Source organism: Rhipicephalus sanguineus, chromosome 8 (genome assembly GCF_013339695.2).
Source record: "Rhipicephalus sanguineus isolate Rsan-2018 chromosome 8, BIME_Rsan_1.4, whole genome shotgun sequence".
Taxonomy (NCBI): Eukaryota; Metazoa; Arthropoda; class Arachnida; order Ixodida; family Ixodidae; genus Rhipicephalus; species Rhipicephalus sanguineus.
In genome coordinates, this window is record NC_051183.1 from 37,067,864 (window position 1) to 37,085,707 (window position 17,844).

At 50.8% G+C, this 17,844-nt stretch overlaps 1 protein-coding gene across 2 annotated transcripts in view; it reads left to right on the plus strand.

Annotated features, from left to right (window-relative positions):
* The window catches only part of LOC119401731 (homeobox protein OTX2), a 188,959-nt gene that overhangs the window by 63,252 nt on the left and 107,863 nt on the right, over positions 1-17,844 (plus strand). For both annotated transcript variants that reach the window (XM_037668670.2, XM_037668671.2), the window contains exons 2-3: positions 13,245-13,456; positions 13,765-13,857. In XM_037668670.2, the coding sequence (XP_037524598.1) occupies positions 13,348-13,456; positions 13,765-13,857 (202 nt within the window). In that variant the 5' untranslated portion in view covers positions 13,245-13,347. The remainder of the gene's footprint in view (positions 1-13,244; positions 13,457-13,764; positions 13,858-17,844) is intronic.

Genomic DNA, 17,844 nt, shown 5'->3' on the forward strand with positions numbered 1-17,844 from the left:
AAAAAAATCTACGGTTCGAGTGAGAATTGAACGCAAGCCGCCTACGTGGCAAGCTATACCACAGAGCCAGGGCCGCGCCTATAGTGCCGGCAGCCGGCATATTATCCTGGAAAAAAAGTTGCCGGCAGTTTTTTCCTATTGGATGCCCATTACCATGTGACTTATCTGCCGGCACATTTCCGGTGAGCCTGTCGTGCCGGCAATACATGTGCATGATTGTGCGCATGATGTCCGTGTCACTGAGGCGCTTTGCCTGGCTTCGAGAGACGTTTCATCGATGGTTTTCCACAAACGACAGTACATTATTTTACTGTTGCTCAGTGAAGGCCCTCTGCGCCCTTCGGACGCGGAAAACTAAGGGCTAGTTCACACAGCCGTCAAACGCTCCGTCACGTCAACGTCACGTCGCCGATTTCCGCCAGGGGAGAGGGTTTCCGAGACGTTTTCTTCGGAAAAAACGGTTGACGGTGTCGTAGAGCAGTGCTCTATATACGTTTCCGTCGCCGGCACGGGGACGGAGCCCCACCCAGAAAACGGACCAATCAGAAGTTTACGTTTGGAGTTCCGAGTTCTGAGAAGAGCCACGCGTCTAGCATACGGCCCCGGGTCCGTGGGCTTGAAACACTGAACGCGCGCCTGACTGAATGGGCCATAAAACGGGGGGACAAGTGGTTGCTTTTGTGCGTGTGTGTGTGTTTGTGGTGCGAGGAGGAGCGCCCAGCGGAGTCGGGAGAGCGCCAGCGAAGCATTTGAGCTGCGTGGACAATTCCTATTTTGGTGCATCAGTCGGTCAACACTGCACAAAAACGTGCTGCTGTCGACGCTGCAACCGCCGTCGTCTGTTCGTACACTGCTACGTCGCGTCTGCTGTACGTTTTTTTGACGTGACGGTGACGTGACGGAGCGTTTGACGTCTGTGTGAACGAGCCCTAATCGTGGCTTCGCCCTCGCTTCGCGAGTGCGGCCATTTCGCTGACGCTCAATGGCCGGTTGGCAGGGTCTCCGTCACGCGCTACTGGCCGCTGTCGCGGCCACGCGCTGTTTAGCCCGCGCGCCTGCCCCTTCGGGGCAGGCGTGCGGGCTGGTCAACTTGAGGAGTGAAAGGACGCCCGAGGCTGGCATCTCCGGTATCGCGAGGCCGCCCATCCATCGTCAATTTGACTGTGACTGCAGGAAACGTGGACTTCTTGTGTTACCAAGTGGCAGCGACCAGAAAAAGAGCTACGTTCACGTGGAGCGCTGTTGCCGACTACACGTGCGGACAGCCGATGGCGTACGATCCGACACACGAACAAAAACTCGAAAGGGGCCGTCCCGCAGAGGTCACGTGGTTGCGGGCGGCCAATAGGAAAGAACTGCCGGTAACCGGTCGACCGATATAATTGACCGGCAGCCGGCCAATATGGTAGTGTCTATATTGCCGGCTGCCGGTCAATTATATCGGTCGACCGGTTACCGGCAGTTCTTTCGTATCGGTCGCCCGCGACCACGTGACCTCTGCGGGACGGCCCCTTTCGTGCTTTTGTTCGTGTGTCGGATCGCACGCCATCGGCTGTCCGCACGTGTAGTCGGTAACAGCGCTCCACGTGAACGTAGCTCTTTTTCTGGTCGCTGCCACTTGGTAACACAAGAAGTCCACGTTTCCTGCAGTCACGGTCAAATTGACGATGGATTGGCGGCCTCGCGATACCGGAGATGCCAGCCTCGGGCGTCCTTTCACTCCTCAAGTTGACCAGCCCGCACGCCTGCCCCGAAGGGGCAGGCGCGCGGGCTAAACAGCGCGTGGCCGCGACAGCGGCCAGTAGCGGGAGACCCTGCCAACCGGCCATTGAGCGTCAGCGAAATGGCCGCACTCGCGAAGCGAGGGCGAAGCCACCAGGGGCGTAGCCAGAAATCTTTTTCGGGGGGGGGGTTCAACCATACTTTATGTATGTTCGTCCGTGCGTTTGTATGTGTGCGTGCGTATATAACCGGTCGACCGATAACCGGTCGACCGGTATATACGCAAGCAAAACTGAAAAATTTCGGGGGGGGGGTTTGAACCCCCCCAACCCCCCCCTTGGCTACGCCCCTGGAAGCCACGATTAGTTTTCCGCGTCCGAAGGGCGCAGAGGGCCTTCACTGAGCAACAGGAAAATAATGTACTCTCGTTTGTGGAAAACCATCGATGTCTATAGCGTTGAAACGTCTCTCGAAGCCAGGCAAAGCGCCTCAGTGACACGGGCATCATGCACAATCATGCACATGTATTGCCGGCACGACAGGCTCACCGGAAATGTGCCGGCAGATAAGTCACATGGTAATGGGCATCCACTAGGAAAAAACTGCCGGCAACTTTTTTCCGGGATAATATGCCGGCTGCCGGCACTATAGGCGCGGCCTAATTTCATAGTACAACGTGCGAATAAGGCAATGAAAATGATAAACTCACCTAAAGTTTAGCAGAGGCTTGTGGTTCACGGAGCCAGTAAATCCCGCGAAACTTAATCACCTTAAGGCACGGAAATCCCACGTTAATTCGTGCTGCTTTTCAGAAGAGAAGTTGCTAGGGAAAGCCACGCAAGCGTAGGTGTCCATTTTTTCCGCATGAAAAGTCAACGATGGTCAATCCAACGGCATTCGCACACACACAAACCCTTCCATGTGCGTCCACAATTGCACCACGTGCAGCGAAGTAGGTTCCTCGCAGCTGCGTTAATATCCTGTGTAAATCACAGCAGTAGCTGAACACAAAATAAGAGCAACGGAGATCACAAGTGACGAACACGAGCCGCACTCGCCACTCCGGGGAGCGAAGAAGCAACAATGGCGCGGATGGATACAGACTCACCGGCACAACATCCGTGAGATCACCAAATTACGCGCTTTTCCCTGCAGGTAAGCTTTGTGGAGCTTATTGGCGAACTAAGTTTCAACTCTTCACAAATAATGACGCAATATTAATACCATACGAATTATTCTTTTTGCGCGCTATTTTCTTTATTGCCACTGTAAATGGGCCGACGCGCCTTTTGTAGCCTGCGTTGAACGGGTGCTGTGTGCAGAGAACGCTTCGCCGAATTCCTCACCCCTCAGACCTATCCCTTCTACCTTCTTTCTAGTCAGTCGGGTTTCGGGACAATAGGGCTCAACGTGTCCCCGCTGTCCGCGGAGAGCGACACGTGCACGACCTTTGAGAGAGGCATTCGCCGAATCTGCAACCACTGCTTCGCGTATGCTGACTTCCACGAGGCGTTCGAGCCGGATTTTTATCTTACTTCTCATGCATTTATAATAATAATAATAATAATAATAATAATAATAATGAATGCAATGGCACTACAAGCACGACATGAACATTGAATTGATGATATTACTCTCACATGCAGAAATTCTTTGGCCTCATTGAACGAATTGCGCGTGTCCGGGTGCCTATGAACCGCTGCACGCAAGTGTGTAATTGTGCATGTGCGCGCGTATGTAGAGGTATCCGTGTATAGTTATCAAGAATATGCGCCACACTGTTAGTGTTGAAAGGATATCCTTCCATGTTGTTTTATTTAATACGTGTCTTTTTCACAGAGTGCTGTAAACATAATGTGGAGTTTGGTTTACGCTTCATGCAAGTCCCTTATTCACAAAAACGTCTCATGATAATTGCATTCGCAAGATATTTACGCCAATCCTGATGGGGCATGTATTACCGATCCCTACCAAGAAATGACGCCCAAAAATAGAAGTTTTGTGAATGCTGCCGTTAAGGGTTGGTATTATAAAACTTCAGCATTTTGACTGTTCAGTTCTTGGTCAATTAAATGGTACCTCAAACATTGACCTGCGCATACTGTTCTGGTAAATGGCAGCTGACGTGACAGTAATCGCAGATGTCAGTAAACAATATTCACAGAAATCTATTTAAATGAAGCGTAGCATGTAGCCATCACACCTTCCAATTATCAGCAATTTTGTCCACTGATGTGCAAGCTAAAAACTACGATTTATTTAACCATGCATTACTGTGAACAATAGAAGAAGGTGCATGCATGGCGTTTTTTATATATCACAACTATAATATCGGATTGGTTAATCATAATAGCGAGTTTTGGGGGCCTACATGTGTTATACGTGCCCACAGGATTGCGCCCTTGTAAAAACATTTCTGTTCTCGCATATATGCTCACGACGTCGTAATCATTGCAAATTATTGTTGCACACCTAAAGTACATGAAAAACTTGTACAAGTTTTACACGAGTGCACCATGCACTGTCACGTACATAAACCCTAATATTTTATCTTTTGTGATTGCATTGCAAGAAACAATATCTATACGTGATACTCTTTCTGGTGCAGATAATAATTAAGCCACTTTTCTGTACGGATTGCCATATATGACAATCTGCATATAAGTCAGTGGCTGGTGCTATATATACGTTGTTCATCCCATATATCGTAGCACCTTATGTGGGGATCCCCATATAAGGATCTACTTGATGTCATATATGGTGCGGCGGTGCCATATATGGCTGGGTTTGACTCCTTATATGGACCAGCCGCGCCATATATGGCTGTATTTGGCTCCATATATGAATCATTCGCGCCATATATGGCCCTATTTACATCCATATATGGTAAGCGGTAGCCACATATGCAGACATATATACTCATATATGGCCACATATAATTTATACAAGTGCCATATATGACATTTCCGTAAGGGATATCACCTCTGAAAACTCCCTCGCTCTTATAAAATTACCACCTCATGTTGGAGTAAAAGCGACACATGACTTACCCCCGTATTCAGAAACGCTCCTTCACTTGAACTTGACTTGCCACCGCCTTCAACGCGTTTCGAACGCGCTGCCCAAGGCGGCGGAAGTCAAGTTCAAGTCCAGGAGCGTTTCTGAATACGGGGGATATAGTTTTACCACCACCTCTGAGGAACGCAGTGAAAGGATGTCATAATCAAATTTTACTACGTGGGGAGTTTTACTACGTTGGGTACTTTATGTTCGTGCGTGCGTTTGTATGTGTGCGTGTACATATACGCAAGCAAAACTGAAAACTTTCGGGGAGGGTTTGAACCCCCCCCAACCCCCCCCCCCCCTCCCTGGCTACGCCCCTGTATAGTATATATGATGCTGACCAAGCGAGCTGTCGAAACCAAAGCGACGTTAGAATAAGCGAACACGGTGCGTGATCAGGCGTCGATATTATTCGAAATGAAACACGCCTCTGCAAGAAACATGCATGGTCGAAGTGGGCATGATTTTTTTTTTTTGCGCGTATCATTATGCTGTCAAAGGGAGCTCTAAAAAAATCCAAGGTGACATTAAACTTGCGATCCGACGTTGTTATCATTCGATGCAAACCTCGGCAAAAGTGAAACTCCCACGAAACTTAACACTGCGCATTGCGATGTAGCCAGTGACTCAACAGGACAGATGTAAATTTATGCTCTTCACACTGAGCTCACAATAAATTTAAAGCCGCACGACAAACTTGGCATCCATGCGATCGAAAAGTTATCAATAGAAAACGCACGCGAAAGCGTGCTGGGTGTTTGCTGACAGCTCCGAGTATAGACACGACTGCCGCAACGAATGTGCTTTTTACCGGTAACATAATTACAGAACTCGCGCAGTCACCTCCCTATTCATGTCAAAGAAATGTGCCCGTTCAGCATCGGCACGCACGTAGCGCTCGTACAAACAGCATCGCCCTTGACGACCTGCTCGGTCCCGAAAAGGTGGTCGATCAACCGTCCTCCTCTAGTGAGATTCCCACCGTGAAAACGTTTTTTCCATCTCCGGGATCTTTCTAAACCTTCAGAGGAAGCGACACGTGAAGCTGCACGTGCACGGCGAGCAGAGAACAGCGCGTGCAGGGTGCGGGAACGTGCTGAGACAGCGCAGTCGAGTTGCTCGCTGGATTTCGTGGAGAACAGACGTGCCGCCCGCGATGGACTAGTCCTCGTGCCTCTCGCCGTCGGCGCCCTGTGACGGTTGCCTCGACCGCTATGCCGTGCGCCTCTCATCGGCGGGGCCTTCGCCGCATCGTCACCGACGTGTACCGTGCCTCTAGCTGCATCGTGGTCCCGTCCCTCGAACTCCTGTGACCATCTCCATCTTCTTCTTCTGTGGTTATTAAGGAAAGGAAAAAGGCACCTAATTTCTGTCTGCATATAGGCGACACGGCGCAGTGCCTTGTAGGGGTGGGGGTAAGGAGGGAATAAAAGAATAGTGGGAAAATAGAGAGAAAAGTGATAGGGCCATCCATCCAACGAAGAGAAAAGAGGACAGGAAAGATGTGGAAACGGTCACGGGAGTTCAGGGACGGGACCACGAACACAGCCAGAGGCACGATGCACAACACCGACGAAACGGAGAAGGTCCCGACGATGAGCGGCGCACGGCATAGCGGGCGAGGAGTCCGTCACGGGGCGCCGGTCAGCGAGAGGTACGAGGAGTAATCCAGGACATCGCGGCCGGCACGTCCGTCTTGCTTGAAATCCAGCGAGCGAATCTCCATCTGTCCTGTCTTCTCTTCGACGCCCCTGTCTCCGTCCGATCACTTCTCTTTTTCTTCGACTTTCCTTTTATTCCCTCCTTACCTTCCCCCAAAAGGCGCTGAGCCGTGCTCCCGTGAGGGTTGCAGAAAATAGTGCCTTATTCCTTTCCTTCAACCACAACCACCAACCACAGCGCAGTCAAAAGGCAGGTGCGGGGAGGGGAGCGACCGGTTTTTGATAGAAAGGCGGCGAAACGCGTGCGACGCAGCGCCCCCTGGCCGAGCTTGGGAGGCCTATATTCTAACACCGTGCTGCTGATTTTACCATATCGTTGGCATATCGCCGGCCTCCGGTTGCGCACAGCGGGCTGGATTTGAGGTGCTTCTAACATCGAGCGGCCGTGCGCGTACGAGCGCAAGGCTCCGAGCCTGGACGCCGCGGATACCTCGCTTCCGTGCCGAATCGCGAAGAGCTACGAAGAACACTTCCAGCGTCCAATGTGAGTGCGTCGCCGGAGCAGGTGAAAAAAGTGTCGCATTCATTTTGTTTCATAGCGACGCCGTCGGTAAGAAGCCGGTACAGGCGCGGTGCCGCTCTACTTCGCCGGCGTTCCTGGATATGTGCTGCTACTGTGTTTGTGCACCGCTGCGCGATGAAAAAATGTTGAGTGGCCGTGGTTTGTGTGTGCTTAAGTATATTTTGCGGGTTTCTGCATCAGCACCTCCTACGCGGGTGCGGCCAACACGACGGAGTGCCAGCGAATAATTGGATAATCAAAAAGGTGAGATAAGGCGGCTTTATACTAGAAGGTCGGTGTGACTCATGGCGACTTGCCGCCAACCTTAAACGTTTACGCGTGCGCTGTGAATCTTTATTGTTAAAGCAAGCAAAACATAAGTATCTTACCGGCACTACATGGCAGGTCAAGATGCGGTGCCTATATACATGCCTTGCACGTGACGTCACAGACAGGTGCTCGGCGTTGGAGCCCCGAGATGGCGGCCACCGTGACTTTTTTTATCTCATTACAGTGTGTCAGTGCAGAGGAGGACACCCAGGTGTTCGGTCCCCGCGGTCTTTTGTGCTCTCCCCACTTTCTTTTGTTCGCCAGCCACGCCAAGGGAAACACAAAGGAACGCGGGGGTTTTGGTGTGAAGGATGCTTGGGTGCACCGGCACTAATCTGATGGCGAGCAGTCGCTGTTTCTTGCTCGGCGCGTTCGAACAAAAGCTCACGGAGCGTCTCAACCCGCTGGTCCCTCAAAATGGCGGCCACGGTGACGTCAGTGCAAGCTATGTTATACATAGCTTTAACCGGGTGGCCGGTGTACGGTAGTGCAGCGCGAGCAGTCGGTTGATGTGGTGTTTTATTCTGCATTGGTTGTGTGTGTGTTTATCTCTGTATAGATACTGTATTTTCTACGTTGATTACATTCGAATTTCGATGGATCATGGTGCAATCGCACCCCTTAATTTTTTTTTTTAACCACCAGAAGTAGCCGCGAGAACCGAGTTAAGGGAGTAAATAAATACTATACTTGCGGACAACTTTTCTTGGCAATGAAGGGAAGGCTAGACAGCCGAACTACGCGTGTGCTACCGCTGAAGATAATAGTCCCATAAAAGCGGCCGTGTTTTCTGCGTGAGAATAAAAAAAAAAACATTACTTTATTTTCTACAGGGCGCTGTTTGAAAAGAGGGTCAGCGCGCACTAAGGATATATTTATATTTGTTTTGCTTTATGCAGTGTCATTTCGCGTTTTTGCACCTGTGAATACGTCGCACCTTTTACGTGCACCTCACAGTCAAAATGGCGTCTGCGTCTCCAGGTGAGCGCTCATCACCCTCCAGCTTTTCCGACGATTCGCCGAGGGGGCCTGTGACGAATTTCACTAACAAATGGCTGTGTAAGCCTGTGACAGCCGCTCGAATAATGGAATGGCCGTCACAGGAGATACAGAAAATTCACAAACCAAAACTGAATTCGAAACGCGTGCCGAACCGGACTACTTCGCGGAGCAGTACATGTGCAGTAGCTCCGCCCCCGTAGCCTTTCCTTCATTGCCAAGAAAAGTTGTCCGCGAGTATACTGTACGTCAGCCACAAGAAACTGTCGACCGAGAAATAACTCAGAAATCACCGGCAAAACATTGTAAAGGCAGTAAAAAATTACTCTTACTATACTCGCTCAAAACCTCAGCGGGGTAAATAATTACTACAGTTTCTGCGTTGAAAAACTCAGCGTGAGAGTAAATTTTTACCTCGACTGGTACGTAGTAAAAAAAACCCAGAAAAGGTAATGCCCTATATAGAGGACAAGCACTTTACTCCCTTTTCTGGTTATTTGTTTAGTATGTATATACACTTCCTTTTGATGATATGTGCACATGTATATTTATATACGTGCATACTATAGGGCACCTCTCCTAGCGTCCCATTCGTGGCCAGCGTTTCGTTTTTCATTTTCGCCCGCTTTTCTCATATTTGACTGCGGAACTTTGGTTTGACCGCGAACATAACCGTCTGTGTATTACCGGGTTCTGTTTCTCGAGTATTCATCAACATATAATCCGTAGTAATATTTGTTCCTTCTTAATGTTAAACAATTCCAACTGTCGCCGCCGCAGTGGCTCAGTGGTTACGGTGCTCGGACGCTGACCCCAAAGACGCGGGTTAGCTAAAGAGACCCATGTACTCCGAAATAACACACTCTTACTCATGTCCTGCTGAAAGTTCTAGATATAGCCAGGAAACTAGAGCGTTTTCTCCTGGTGTCCTGGCTATAGCCAGCACTTTATCCGGGATCTGATTAAGAGTGCAGGAGTCGTCCACTACAGCGTCTCTTGTAGCCCGAGTCTCTTGGGCACGTTACACTCCGTAAATTAGTCAACCAGTCAATCAACATATGTAATACGGGCATGCCAAACAATTGCACACGTGTGAATGCTTCCCTAAACGCAAGTCGGCTTCACGGCAATATTAGCACAGAGAAGCCCACCTTCAGAGAACTCCGAACAATTTTCTTCGATTTATCCGTCTGTTAAATTCTATGAATATGTTCTTTTCTAATGGCACGAGCCCCAAATGACTCTTGTTTCTCTTCGAAGCGCTTCCGGTTTTAAGGATATTCAAAAAAAAGTTTTCTAAACAATAGCATGGCTTGCACGTGACGTCACAGACAGGTTTTCTGCGCTTTTTCACCAATATGGCGGCCACCGTGACTTTTTTATCTCATTATAGAGTGTCATTTCAGCGGAGGACAGCCAGTCGTTCCCTCCCCGCGCGTTCTTTTGTGCTCTCTCCGCTTTCTTCTGTTCGCCAGCTGCGCCAGGGGGGGGGGGGGGGGGCACAAAGGATTGGTGGGGGCACCGAAACTAATCTGATGCCACCGTTTCTTGCGCCGCGCATTCGAGCAAGACTTCACTCTGCGTCTCAACCAGTTGGTTCACCAAGATGGCGGCCACGGTGACGTCAATGCAAGCTATGTTATGGCACCGGAGCATAACATTACTTGACATAAGGGCCAATTAACTGTGAGTGGATTGTAGCGGCGCCTGGCGGAGCAGATTTCAATCACGCGCTTCTTTCTGCGTGATTGAGATCTCAGAGGCCATGGCCTCTGAGATCCACTTCGGCAGCACGACGAAACCCGGAATTTGACTCAAGGAATACACGAGCGCACACGAACGCCGATGCGCGAGCGCCCCTATCGGACACCTATGTCAAGGATATGCTCACCTTTAGATTTTTTTGTTTTATTTTTTTGATTATTACTACATATGCAAGAAATAATGCCCGTGACTTCCACTATGCAAATTCCTGTAATATGCTGGTGCTTCGTATGGATATCGGCTGCGACACGGTGCTGCCTCAGAGCACGCTTTCTCTGAGATGTACATCTTCAAAGAAATGTCATTGTTACGTCATGTCGTGGTAGCTGTCCCTCTCATATACAGGAGACTGTCTTCTATACATTAAATCATTAATCAGTTAATTGTCATTTGAACATTAACAAAAATGTCTGCAGGACAACTTGGACTGAAAACACACAGCTTCTGCTGTATACACGTTATGCTATAGTCTTATCAACAAATGTTCACGGCAGGCTGATAAAGTTGATAACGTTGGCGTAACGTGCCTCTGACCATAAACAAAGCGTGGAAAGTGATTGTCAACTAAGTTGAAAACCAGTGAGCTAGACTCACACACTTGAAACATTATTATTATAAATGCACGGAGGAACGCAGCGCGATGAAGACAGGAGACACAGATAGACACAGACGTGCGCCGACTTGCACTTCTGTGTCTATGTTTGTCTTCGTCAAAGTCGCGCTACCTTTCTCCGAGTATAAACTAACTGGCCCAAGCCAAGGTATTATTGGAGTAAAATGCACAGGACGATATAAGAGCTATCAACTATAGATAGTCCAGAGTGTCAATTTCCAGCGTCATCATCTGAATTTATTGTTTCTTGCATATTCATTGAGTTCACTGACTGACATTTTAGTTGGAAGCGTAGCAACGTGCCCAGAGGCATCGCTGCGATAAGCGGTCCTTATTTTCAATGCGGTAAGCACACAGCTGGAAAGAAAGCACGCTTACATGCAGCAGTTGAGTTGAAGACACCGGCAAATGCCGTTTGTTTCAAAAATCAAGGACTATAAAAAGTGGTTAACCGTAACTGAATGAAACCAGCGACATGTTTGCCGTCATGTGCCGCTCGTTACATGGTATTTTCAGTATTGCGCTTAATTGGTTATTTAACTAAGATCAATTATGCAATATTTTGAGCATTTACTTCAGGGTAAAGTCCGTTTCGTTACGTTGTAGAGGGCATTCCAAAAGGACCGATCTAAGTTTTTTTGTGCCAACATGCATGTATTCTGCGAAGTGTTTTTTTCCCTGCGTTTACAGAAAGTCCGCGACTCATTATATATAGTAAAATAAAACCACGTGACTGCGCTCACGCGCTAATATTGCAGCGCCCTCAACTGTGCTTCGAGCGACACAACCGTGCGCGTGGACCATCGCTTATCAGGGATGGCGGTCCTTCCTTGCCTTCTGCCACTGTCAAAAATGCTCACGCACTGTGAAGCCGATGCTCATACAGCCGCCGTTGCTTATTTCGCCACCCGCATGGTTGTTTCGCACGAAGGACGGTTGCGGGTGCTGCAGTAAGGTTGCGCATGAGCGCAGTCACGTGGTCTTACTTCATATTTGACATGCTTTCTTTAAACGCCCGAAAAAATCGCCACGCAGCACGTATGTTGCCATAAAATATTGGATCGACCATTTTGGAATGCCATTTACAACGTAACAACTGCGCTTGGCCTTGAAGTGACTATTAAAACATTTTGGCCAATCGATCTTGGTTAATCAGACAATTCAGCGCAATACAGAACATACCCTAACCAAAGCCGCATTACGGCAAACCACATGCCGTTGGTTTCATTCAGTTTCGGTTAACTACGTCATTCAGAATACTTCGTTCTAGTTGCGTGAAACACCCGGTATAAACGATATTGCCTGATTTTGTAGGTCGATTTTGTATGTCGCGACGTAAATTAACACAGTCACGAAACGTCTAATGCACCAATCCAATCGTTTTCATGCGTACGCGTTCATCGTATCACTGTTCGTTTAGTTGTTGCCGACACAAAACAGGTTAACAACCCAATATGGCGGAACCGGAACACATCCGTAAAATAGTCTATATACGAACGGGCCTAGCGCATGCGGTTACACGGGTAGACAAATGGCCCTGCAAGCAGTGCGGCGAAGACCATGGCAGCTTTTCTTTGTTTAACCTTATCTCCCGGCTTATCTCGGGAAATAAACAAACTCCACCTTTTTTGTCCGCGCTGCGTATACGTAACACTGTGACGATCCTCAATAGCATTACTTGCCTGCCCCACACCACTTTCGTTCGCAACATCGGCGTGTCGGTAAATGCCGTCTCTCTTTATCTGTTATCCGTCCACGCTTCCTTCCGCATTTCTTCCTCTTTTATCGTTTCCGTAAGCCTCGCCCCGTCGCGGTCACCGTATCTTTTTTTTTTTTTTTCCTTTTCTTTATCACCCACTTCCGTCGCCTCGCTCGCACGCGCGTCGCTCATCCGCTGCCGCCACCACCTGATTAGCTTTTGGCGGCCATGGCGTTGTAATCCAATTGAGCGCCTTATTATCCTTTCGCCGCAACCAAAAAGGAATGCGAGGGGGGGGGGGGATCAAATTCTCTTTAAGGAGATAATTCCCGTCTGATCCTCTCTCGTGCCCGTTTCCATTGATCCCCAAACAAGCGCTCTTTTTTTTTCTCTTCCCGCGCTCTTCGGCGTCGGCGGCGAGCGAAGCGCGCGCCCGCAGTCGCGCGTTCACCGATGACGCGAGCGCGTCGCGCGCGCGCTTTCTCTCCCGCCTGGAGACCAAAAAAGAAGGAACAAAAGCGCGGGAAAGGATGTGGGCGGTGCCTCCAAGACATCTCGCCCCTCCCACGAGCGGCGTCTCGCTTTGAAGTTATTCAAAACCAAACGAGCGTCGAAAGAGGGGTGGGAAAGAGAGCGGTTCCGCGGTGGGGGGCGGGGCACTGACGCGAACTGACGCCAAAGGAGGGCGCGCGCGCGTCAGCTCGCGCTACGACGCGTTGCGGCCGTGGGAGTGGGCGGGGCGTGCGGGTAACCCCTAAGGGGCGGGGCGTGTGCGCGCGAGCTGCGTCCACGGATGCTACACAGTGCGCCTGGTCGTGCGGCGTTGCGCAGGCTGCCCCTGCCACCGAGTGCGAGCAAGCTGGCGTTTCAACCGGCGGCTGCGGCAGGATCGGGCCCTTTCGGCGGCTGCCAGGCGTCCGCCGGCGGCGCGGCCATGGCGGCTGCGTACCACCACCTCAAAGGTCCTGCGGCTGCGTACTCCATGAACGGCATCGGACTGCACACCTCGGCGGGCGTCGATCTGCTTCACCCAGGCTACCCCGGTAAGCTGGATTAGCGGCTCGCGAAGAGCGGCTTTTCTCGTATCTCTCCGAAGAAGAGGAGCACGCGTAGTGGCGGAGGGTGTGGGGAGAGAGGGGGGCTTGAGAGCCTCAAAGCCGATTACGGCTTTGACGGATGCCTAATTGTGTGCCGCGCGGGTATGAGGGAGGAGGGGGGAGATTGTAATGCGCCTTGGCTCAGCGCTCGCCCTCTCGTGGTGCGGGCCCGGGTCCTCCCCACACCGCCTGCCATTTTTGCAAGAAAAGACCTGCGCCACTGACTCTGCGTTTCCTTTTTTTCTCAAAAACAGCGCACGGACCGATACGGCTGGACAAGTATCGCGATGAGTGGGATCAACCACCAGTGCTAGATGACGTCTGGTACGGATCACCCGGCTGCCCAAGTGAGTAGCGATACTACTTTTCTTTTCCTTCGTATTCTCGTGCGAGGCGTGTGTACTCACTCTTTTCGTGTACGCCGTGGGGACGACCTTCGGATGTGTGGACTTCGCCGTTTCCAACGCTGCTGGTCGTCGTGATACGGTCGTTCCTTGCGCGTGAAGAAAACCGACGTCGTTATAGTTCACCGGAGCTAGCCGCTCGTCGCGTGCCAGTCTGTTTTGTTTCCACTGAGTCTCTGGATTCTTCCATCACCGAGACGCCGGCATCCTCCAGGAATTGCAGCAAAGGAAACCGAAGAAGCTGGCGCAAAAACGAAAGTGCGTCGCACGGCGAATTTGTCTTCGATCGGGGAGGAACCTGCTGTTTTCGACGTCTCCGCGTTTCGGTGATTGTGTATGTGCGTGTGTGTGTGCGTGCTGGTGATGGAAAGGGGACGAGAGAGGAGGGAGGTTTTTGGAGTTTGCGTCAAGATGAAGGAACGGAGGAGGGTTTCGTGTTGCGCCATTTGCAGACGCTCGCCCCCGATATGATGACCACCTCCCTCTTTCTCTCACTCTCCCTCACAACCAGGCCTGGCGAGAGGTGGATTCTGGATCCGGCTATCGCGGGGTTTCTTTTCCTCCGGCTGGATTCCGTGGTGGGCGGGTCCGCGCGTGGCCCCGCCTACGTACAGAACGCAAAAAATAAAGTCCGGCTCCCGTTGGTCGAGCTCCGCGGCGGGCTCGGGGTTTGTCGTGACGTGTTCTGATGGCGTGAGGTTTCGTCCTGCTGCATGGGGCGTTGTGGCGGTGGCTATGTCGTGGGGGCCCAGACCGGCGCCTGCATGGCGAGCAAATTGGTTTGCCGACAAGCCAGAAAGAAGCCAGTCCAAAAAGCCTTGGGTGCTGTTAGCGCCAGTGCTCCTTTCTGGTTTCTGGCCCTGACGTGACACCCGAGCTTTTCAATCTTCTTTTTTTCTGTTATTTTACGTAGAAAGGGTCGGTTTCGGGGAGTGTTCTCGCTTTCGCGGCACTTGTTTATTCGTTATACGTTTCTCTATACTTTCCCTTGCTGGGTTTCGTGATGCGGGTAGTGACTTACAGCTTGTACCTTGACCTCGTATCATAACGGACGGCCATGCCTGTCAATCTGCAGCGCCTTCCAGACTCCCAGACTCGGTAGCACGATCGGCTCGCATATCATCGTCAGAGAGGCGTGCCCGCGGAAAAAAGTGAACCGCCGTTGATGGCAGAGTACAGCCAAAGCAACTGGGCTCTATTCTAAGCGCAGGTTGCCAGCACTGAATGATGATTGTAGTTGCTTAGACGCCCATGTTTCGTGCGCGTGTGCAACACGGAGCGCTTGCTTCTATTCTGAGCCATGAACGCTGAGTTTGTGGGAAAAGGTTACCTCTGAGCGTTCGAACAAACGCGTCCTTTGTCGATGCATCAAGGTGTGTATGTGAGGCAGACATCAAGCAGTCCGGATGCATTATTTTGTCTGGCAGACTTGTCTTATTCTCCGCGAAACGCCGCGCGACGTGATTCAGGAGCTTCCCATGATCAAGTGTGCCATAGTTTCGAATCTACAGTCACTGGAGAAGAATACGGAGAGCGGAACATCCAAAGGCTCCGCTTCGAGTTGTTCTAGGAGACCGTCGCCCTGAGAAGAGAGCCTCGCTGCTTGGTGGTATTCTCGAGACACATGAGACGTCGATACGTGTTGTGATAGGACAGTTCGCAAGAATTAGGCACTAACTAGAACAACATCGATAGCACGCAACGACATCACAGTGCGCGACGGTGTATTCCAGTGTAGAACCACTGGCGAGAACTTCGAGCTCCACTTTGCAGTGCACCGGCGGCCTCACGTTGGTCCCGTCTGCCTCGTTTCACAGCGGCGGCTGCATGGAGCGAAATACACAGTTCGGACTGTTCTGTGAAACAAAATCTATGCGACGCTTGTTTCACATGCTCCGGCGACGCACTCACACCGGTCGCTGGCCGGCTCGGTGCCGACGACGTAGCGAACCCTTTTTCTTATAGTTCTAGCCGGTCACTCTCCAGGAAGCAACCACGGACGATCACACCAGCTTGCCTTTGTTGCCGCTGGGAGTGTTCTTCGTAGCTCTTCGCGATTCGGCACGGAAGGGTGTATCCGCGGCGTCCAGGCTCGGAGGCTTGCGCTCGTACGCGCACGGCAGCTCGATGATAGAAGAAACACCTTCTTCTTCAGTGGTTATTGAGGAAAGGAAAAAGGCACCTAATTTGTCTGCCTTGAGGCGACACGGCGCAGTGCTAGGGTGGATAAAAAGAAAAATAGAAAGAAAAGGATAGTAGTAAGGGCACAGCGACGGACAAGAAAGAGATAGGAAAGATGGGGTGGGAGCCGGTCACAAGAGTTCAGGGACGGGACCACGATCGGCTAGAGGCACGGTGCACATCGGCGACGGAGCGGCGAAGCCCCAGTCGTTGAGAGGCGCACGGCATGGCGGACGAGGCAACCGTCACGGGGCGTCTACGGCGAGGGGCACGAGTACGTCCTGAGCGGGCGAACAGGGCATCGCGGGACACGTCCGTCTTTCATGAAATCCTCCGAGCAACTCAAGCACCTGAGAGATCATGCCCGCTGTGCGCAGGCGGGTCAAGAGTGGAACTTGCCATCACTGCAACTATACATATACAGAGCAAGCAGGTTTTTTTACTTCGAGCAAGCTCTTTCGTTCACAGGCTGCTTTTCTCGCTCGTTGTGCTTCTGCAGCTGCAGTTCCAGTGAAAGTGCGTGGGCTGAGGGTCAACCATGAGGCGCGACAATGCCATACCAGCTCTTAAAAATAGGGAAAAAAAAGGAAAACGTTTGTGGTGTTACCATACCTTCACTGGAACTGGAAGGGACGCTCATCGGCGGACAAAAGCCGCCGCCGCCGAAGCAGGGAGAGCGGGGGGGGGGGGGGGGGGGGCTTGGGGTCACATGGTAGTAAACTCTCACACGGTGGTTAAAAATCACGTGACAGAAAACTCCCCGCATAGTAAAGTTGGATTATGACATCCTTTTACTACGTTCCTCAGAGGTGGTGGTAAAACTATGTCATGTGCCACTTTTACTCCAACATGAGGTAGTCATTTTAGAAGCGAGGGAGTTTTCAGACGTAATGAGCCGCGAAAACCCCAATCTCGGCTAACTTTTGCTTAGAGTGTAGGTTTTCGGCGTTGGCAATCGAGGCAGGAGCGAACGAACTTGTGCACGTAGCGGTATAGCTTAACTTGTTAGCGGCTCCCTGTGGGAGATACGTCATATCTGCGGGCATTCCGTGGAGTTAGGTATGTACTATACTTCATTTAAGGACATGAAAATGTTTGAGGCCCGTGTACTTGGATTTAGGTGCACGTTAAAGAACCGCAGCTGGTCGAAATTTCCGGAGCCCTCCACTACGGCGTCTCTCATAATCATATCGTGGTTTGTGGTTTAGGGACGTTAAACCCCTGATATTATTATTAGTATTATTATTATTCATCTAGGGACATAACATATTAAAGGGGTGGTGCCACCAAATTTCGAGGCTATAACAAGCTTGTTGTGGGTTTTCTCTGTATGCAAGGACACTCCACACGAAGAGTCGGACACAGCAAACGTTTAGAATATATTTTAATTCACTTCCAAAGTGTACCTAAATGCCCATTCTCCCGATCGAAGCCCATCGCTAGCGCGCCAACTCTGACGTAGATGTATAGGAAGGGCAACGAAAGTTGTAATCACGTCACACCAGATCTGCTGTAGTGACGTGAGTGACCTCCGGACCTGCGCCACCCTCTGCAACGTACGTACCGGCTGTAGTGAACTAGAATATATTCTAGTTCTAGTTCTACACCACTAGCCGAGTTTCGATCGCTTCCTGGCTAAGTGCGTCACAGTCTTGTGTGGTCACGTGACCAAGCCTCCTACACTCTACGTCACTGCCCAACCTCGGCGCCCAGAAACCGAAACCGAAAGTTGTCCACATCAAAAAGCAA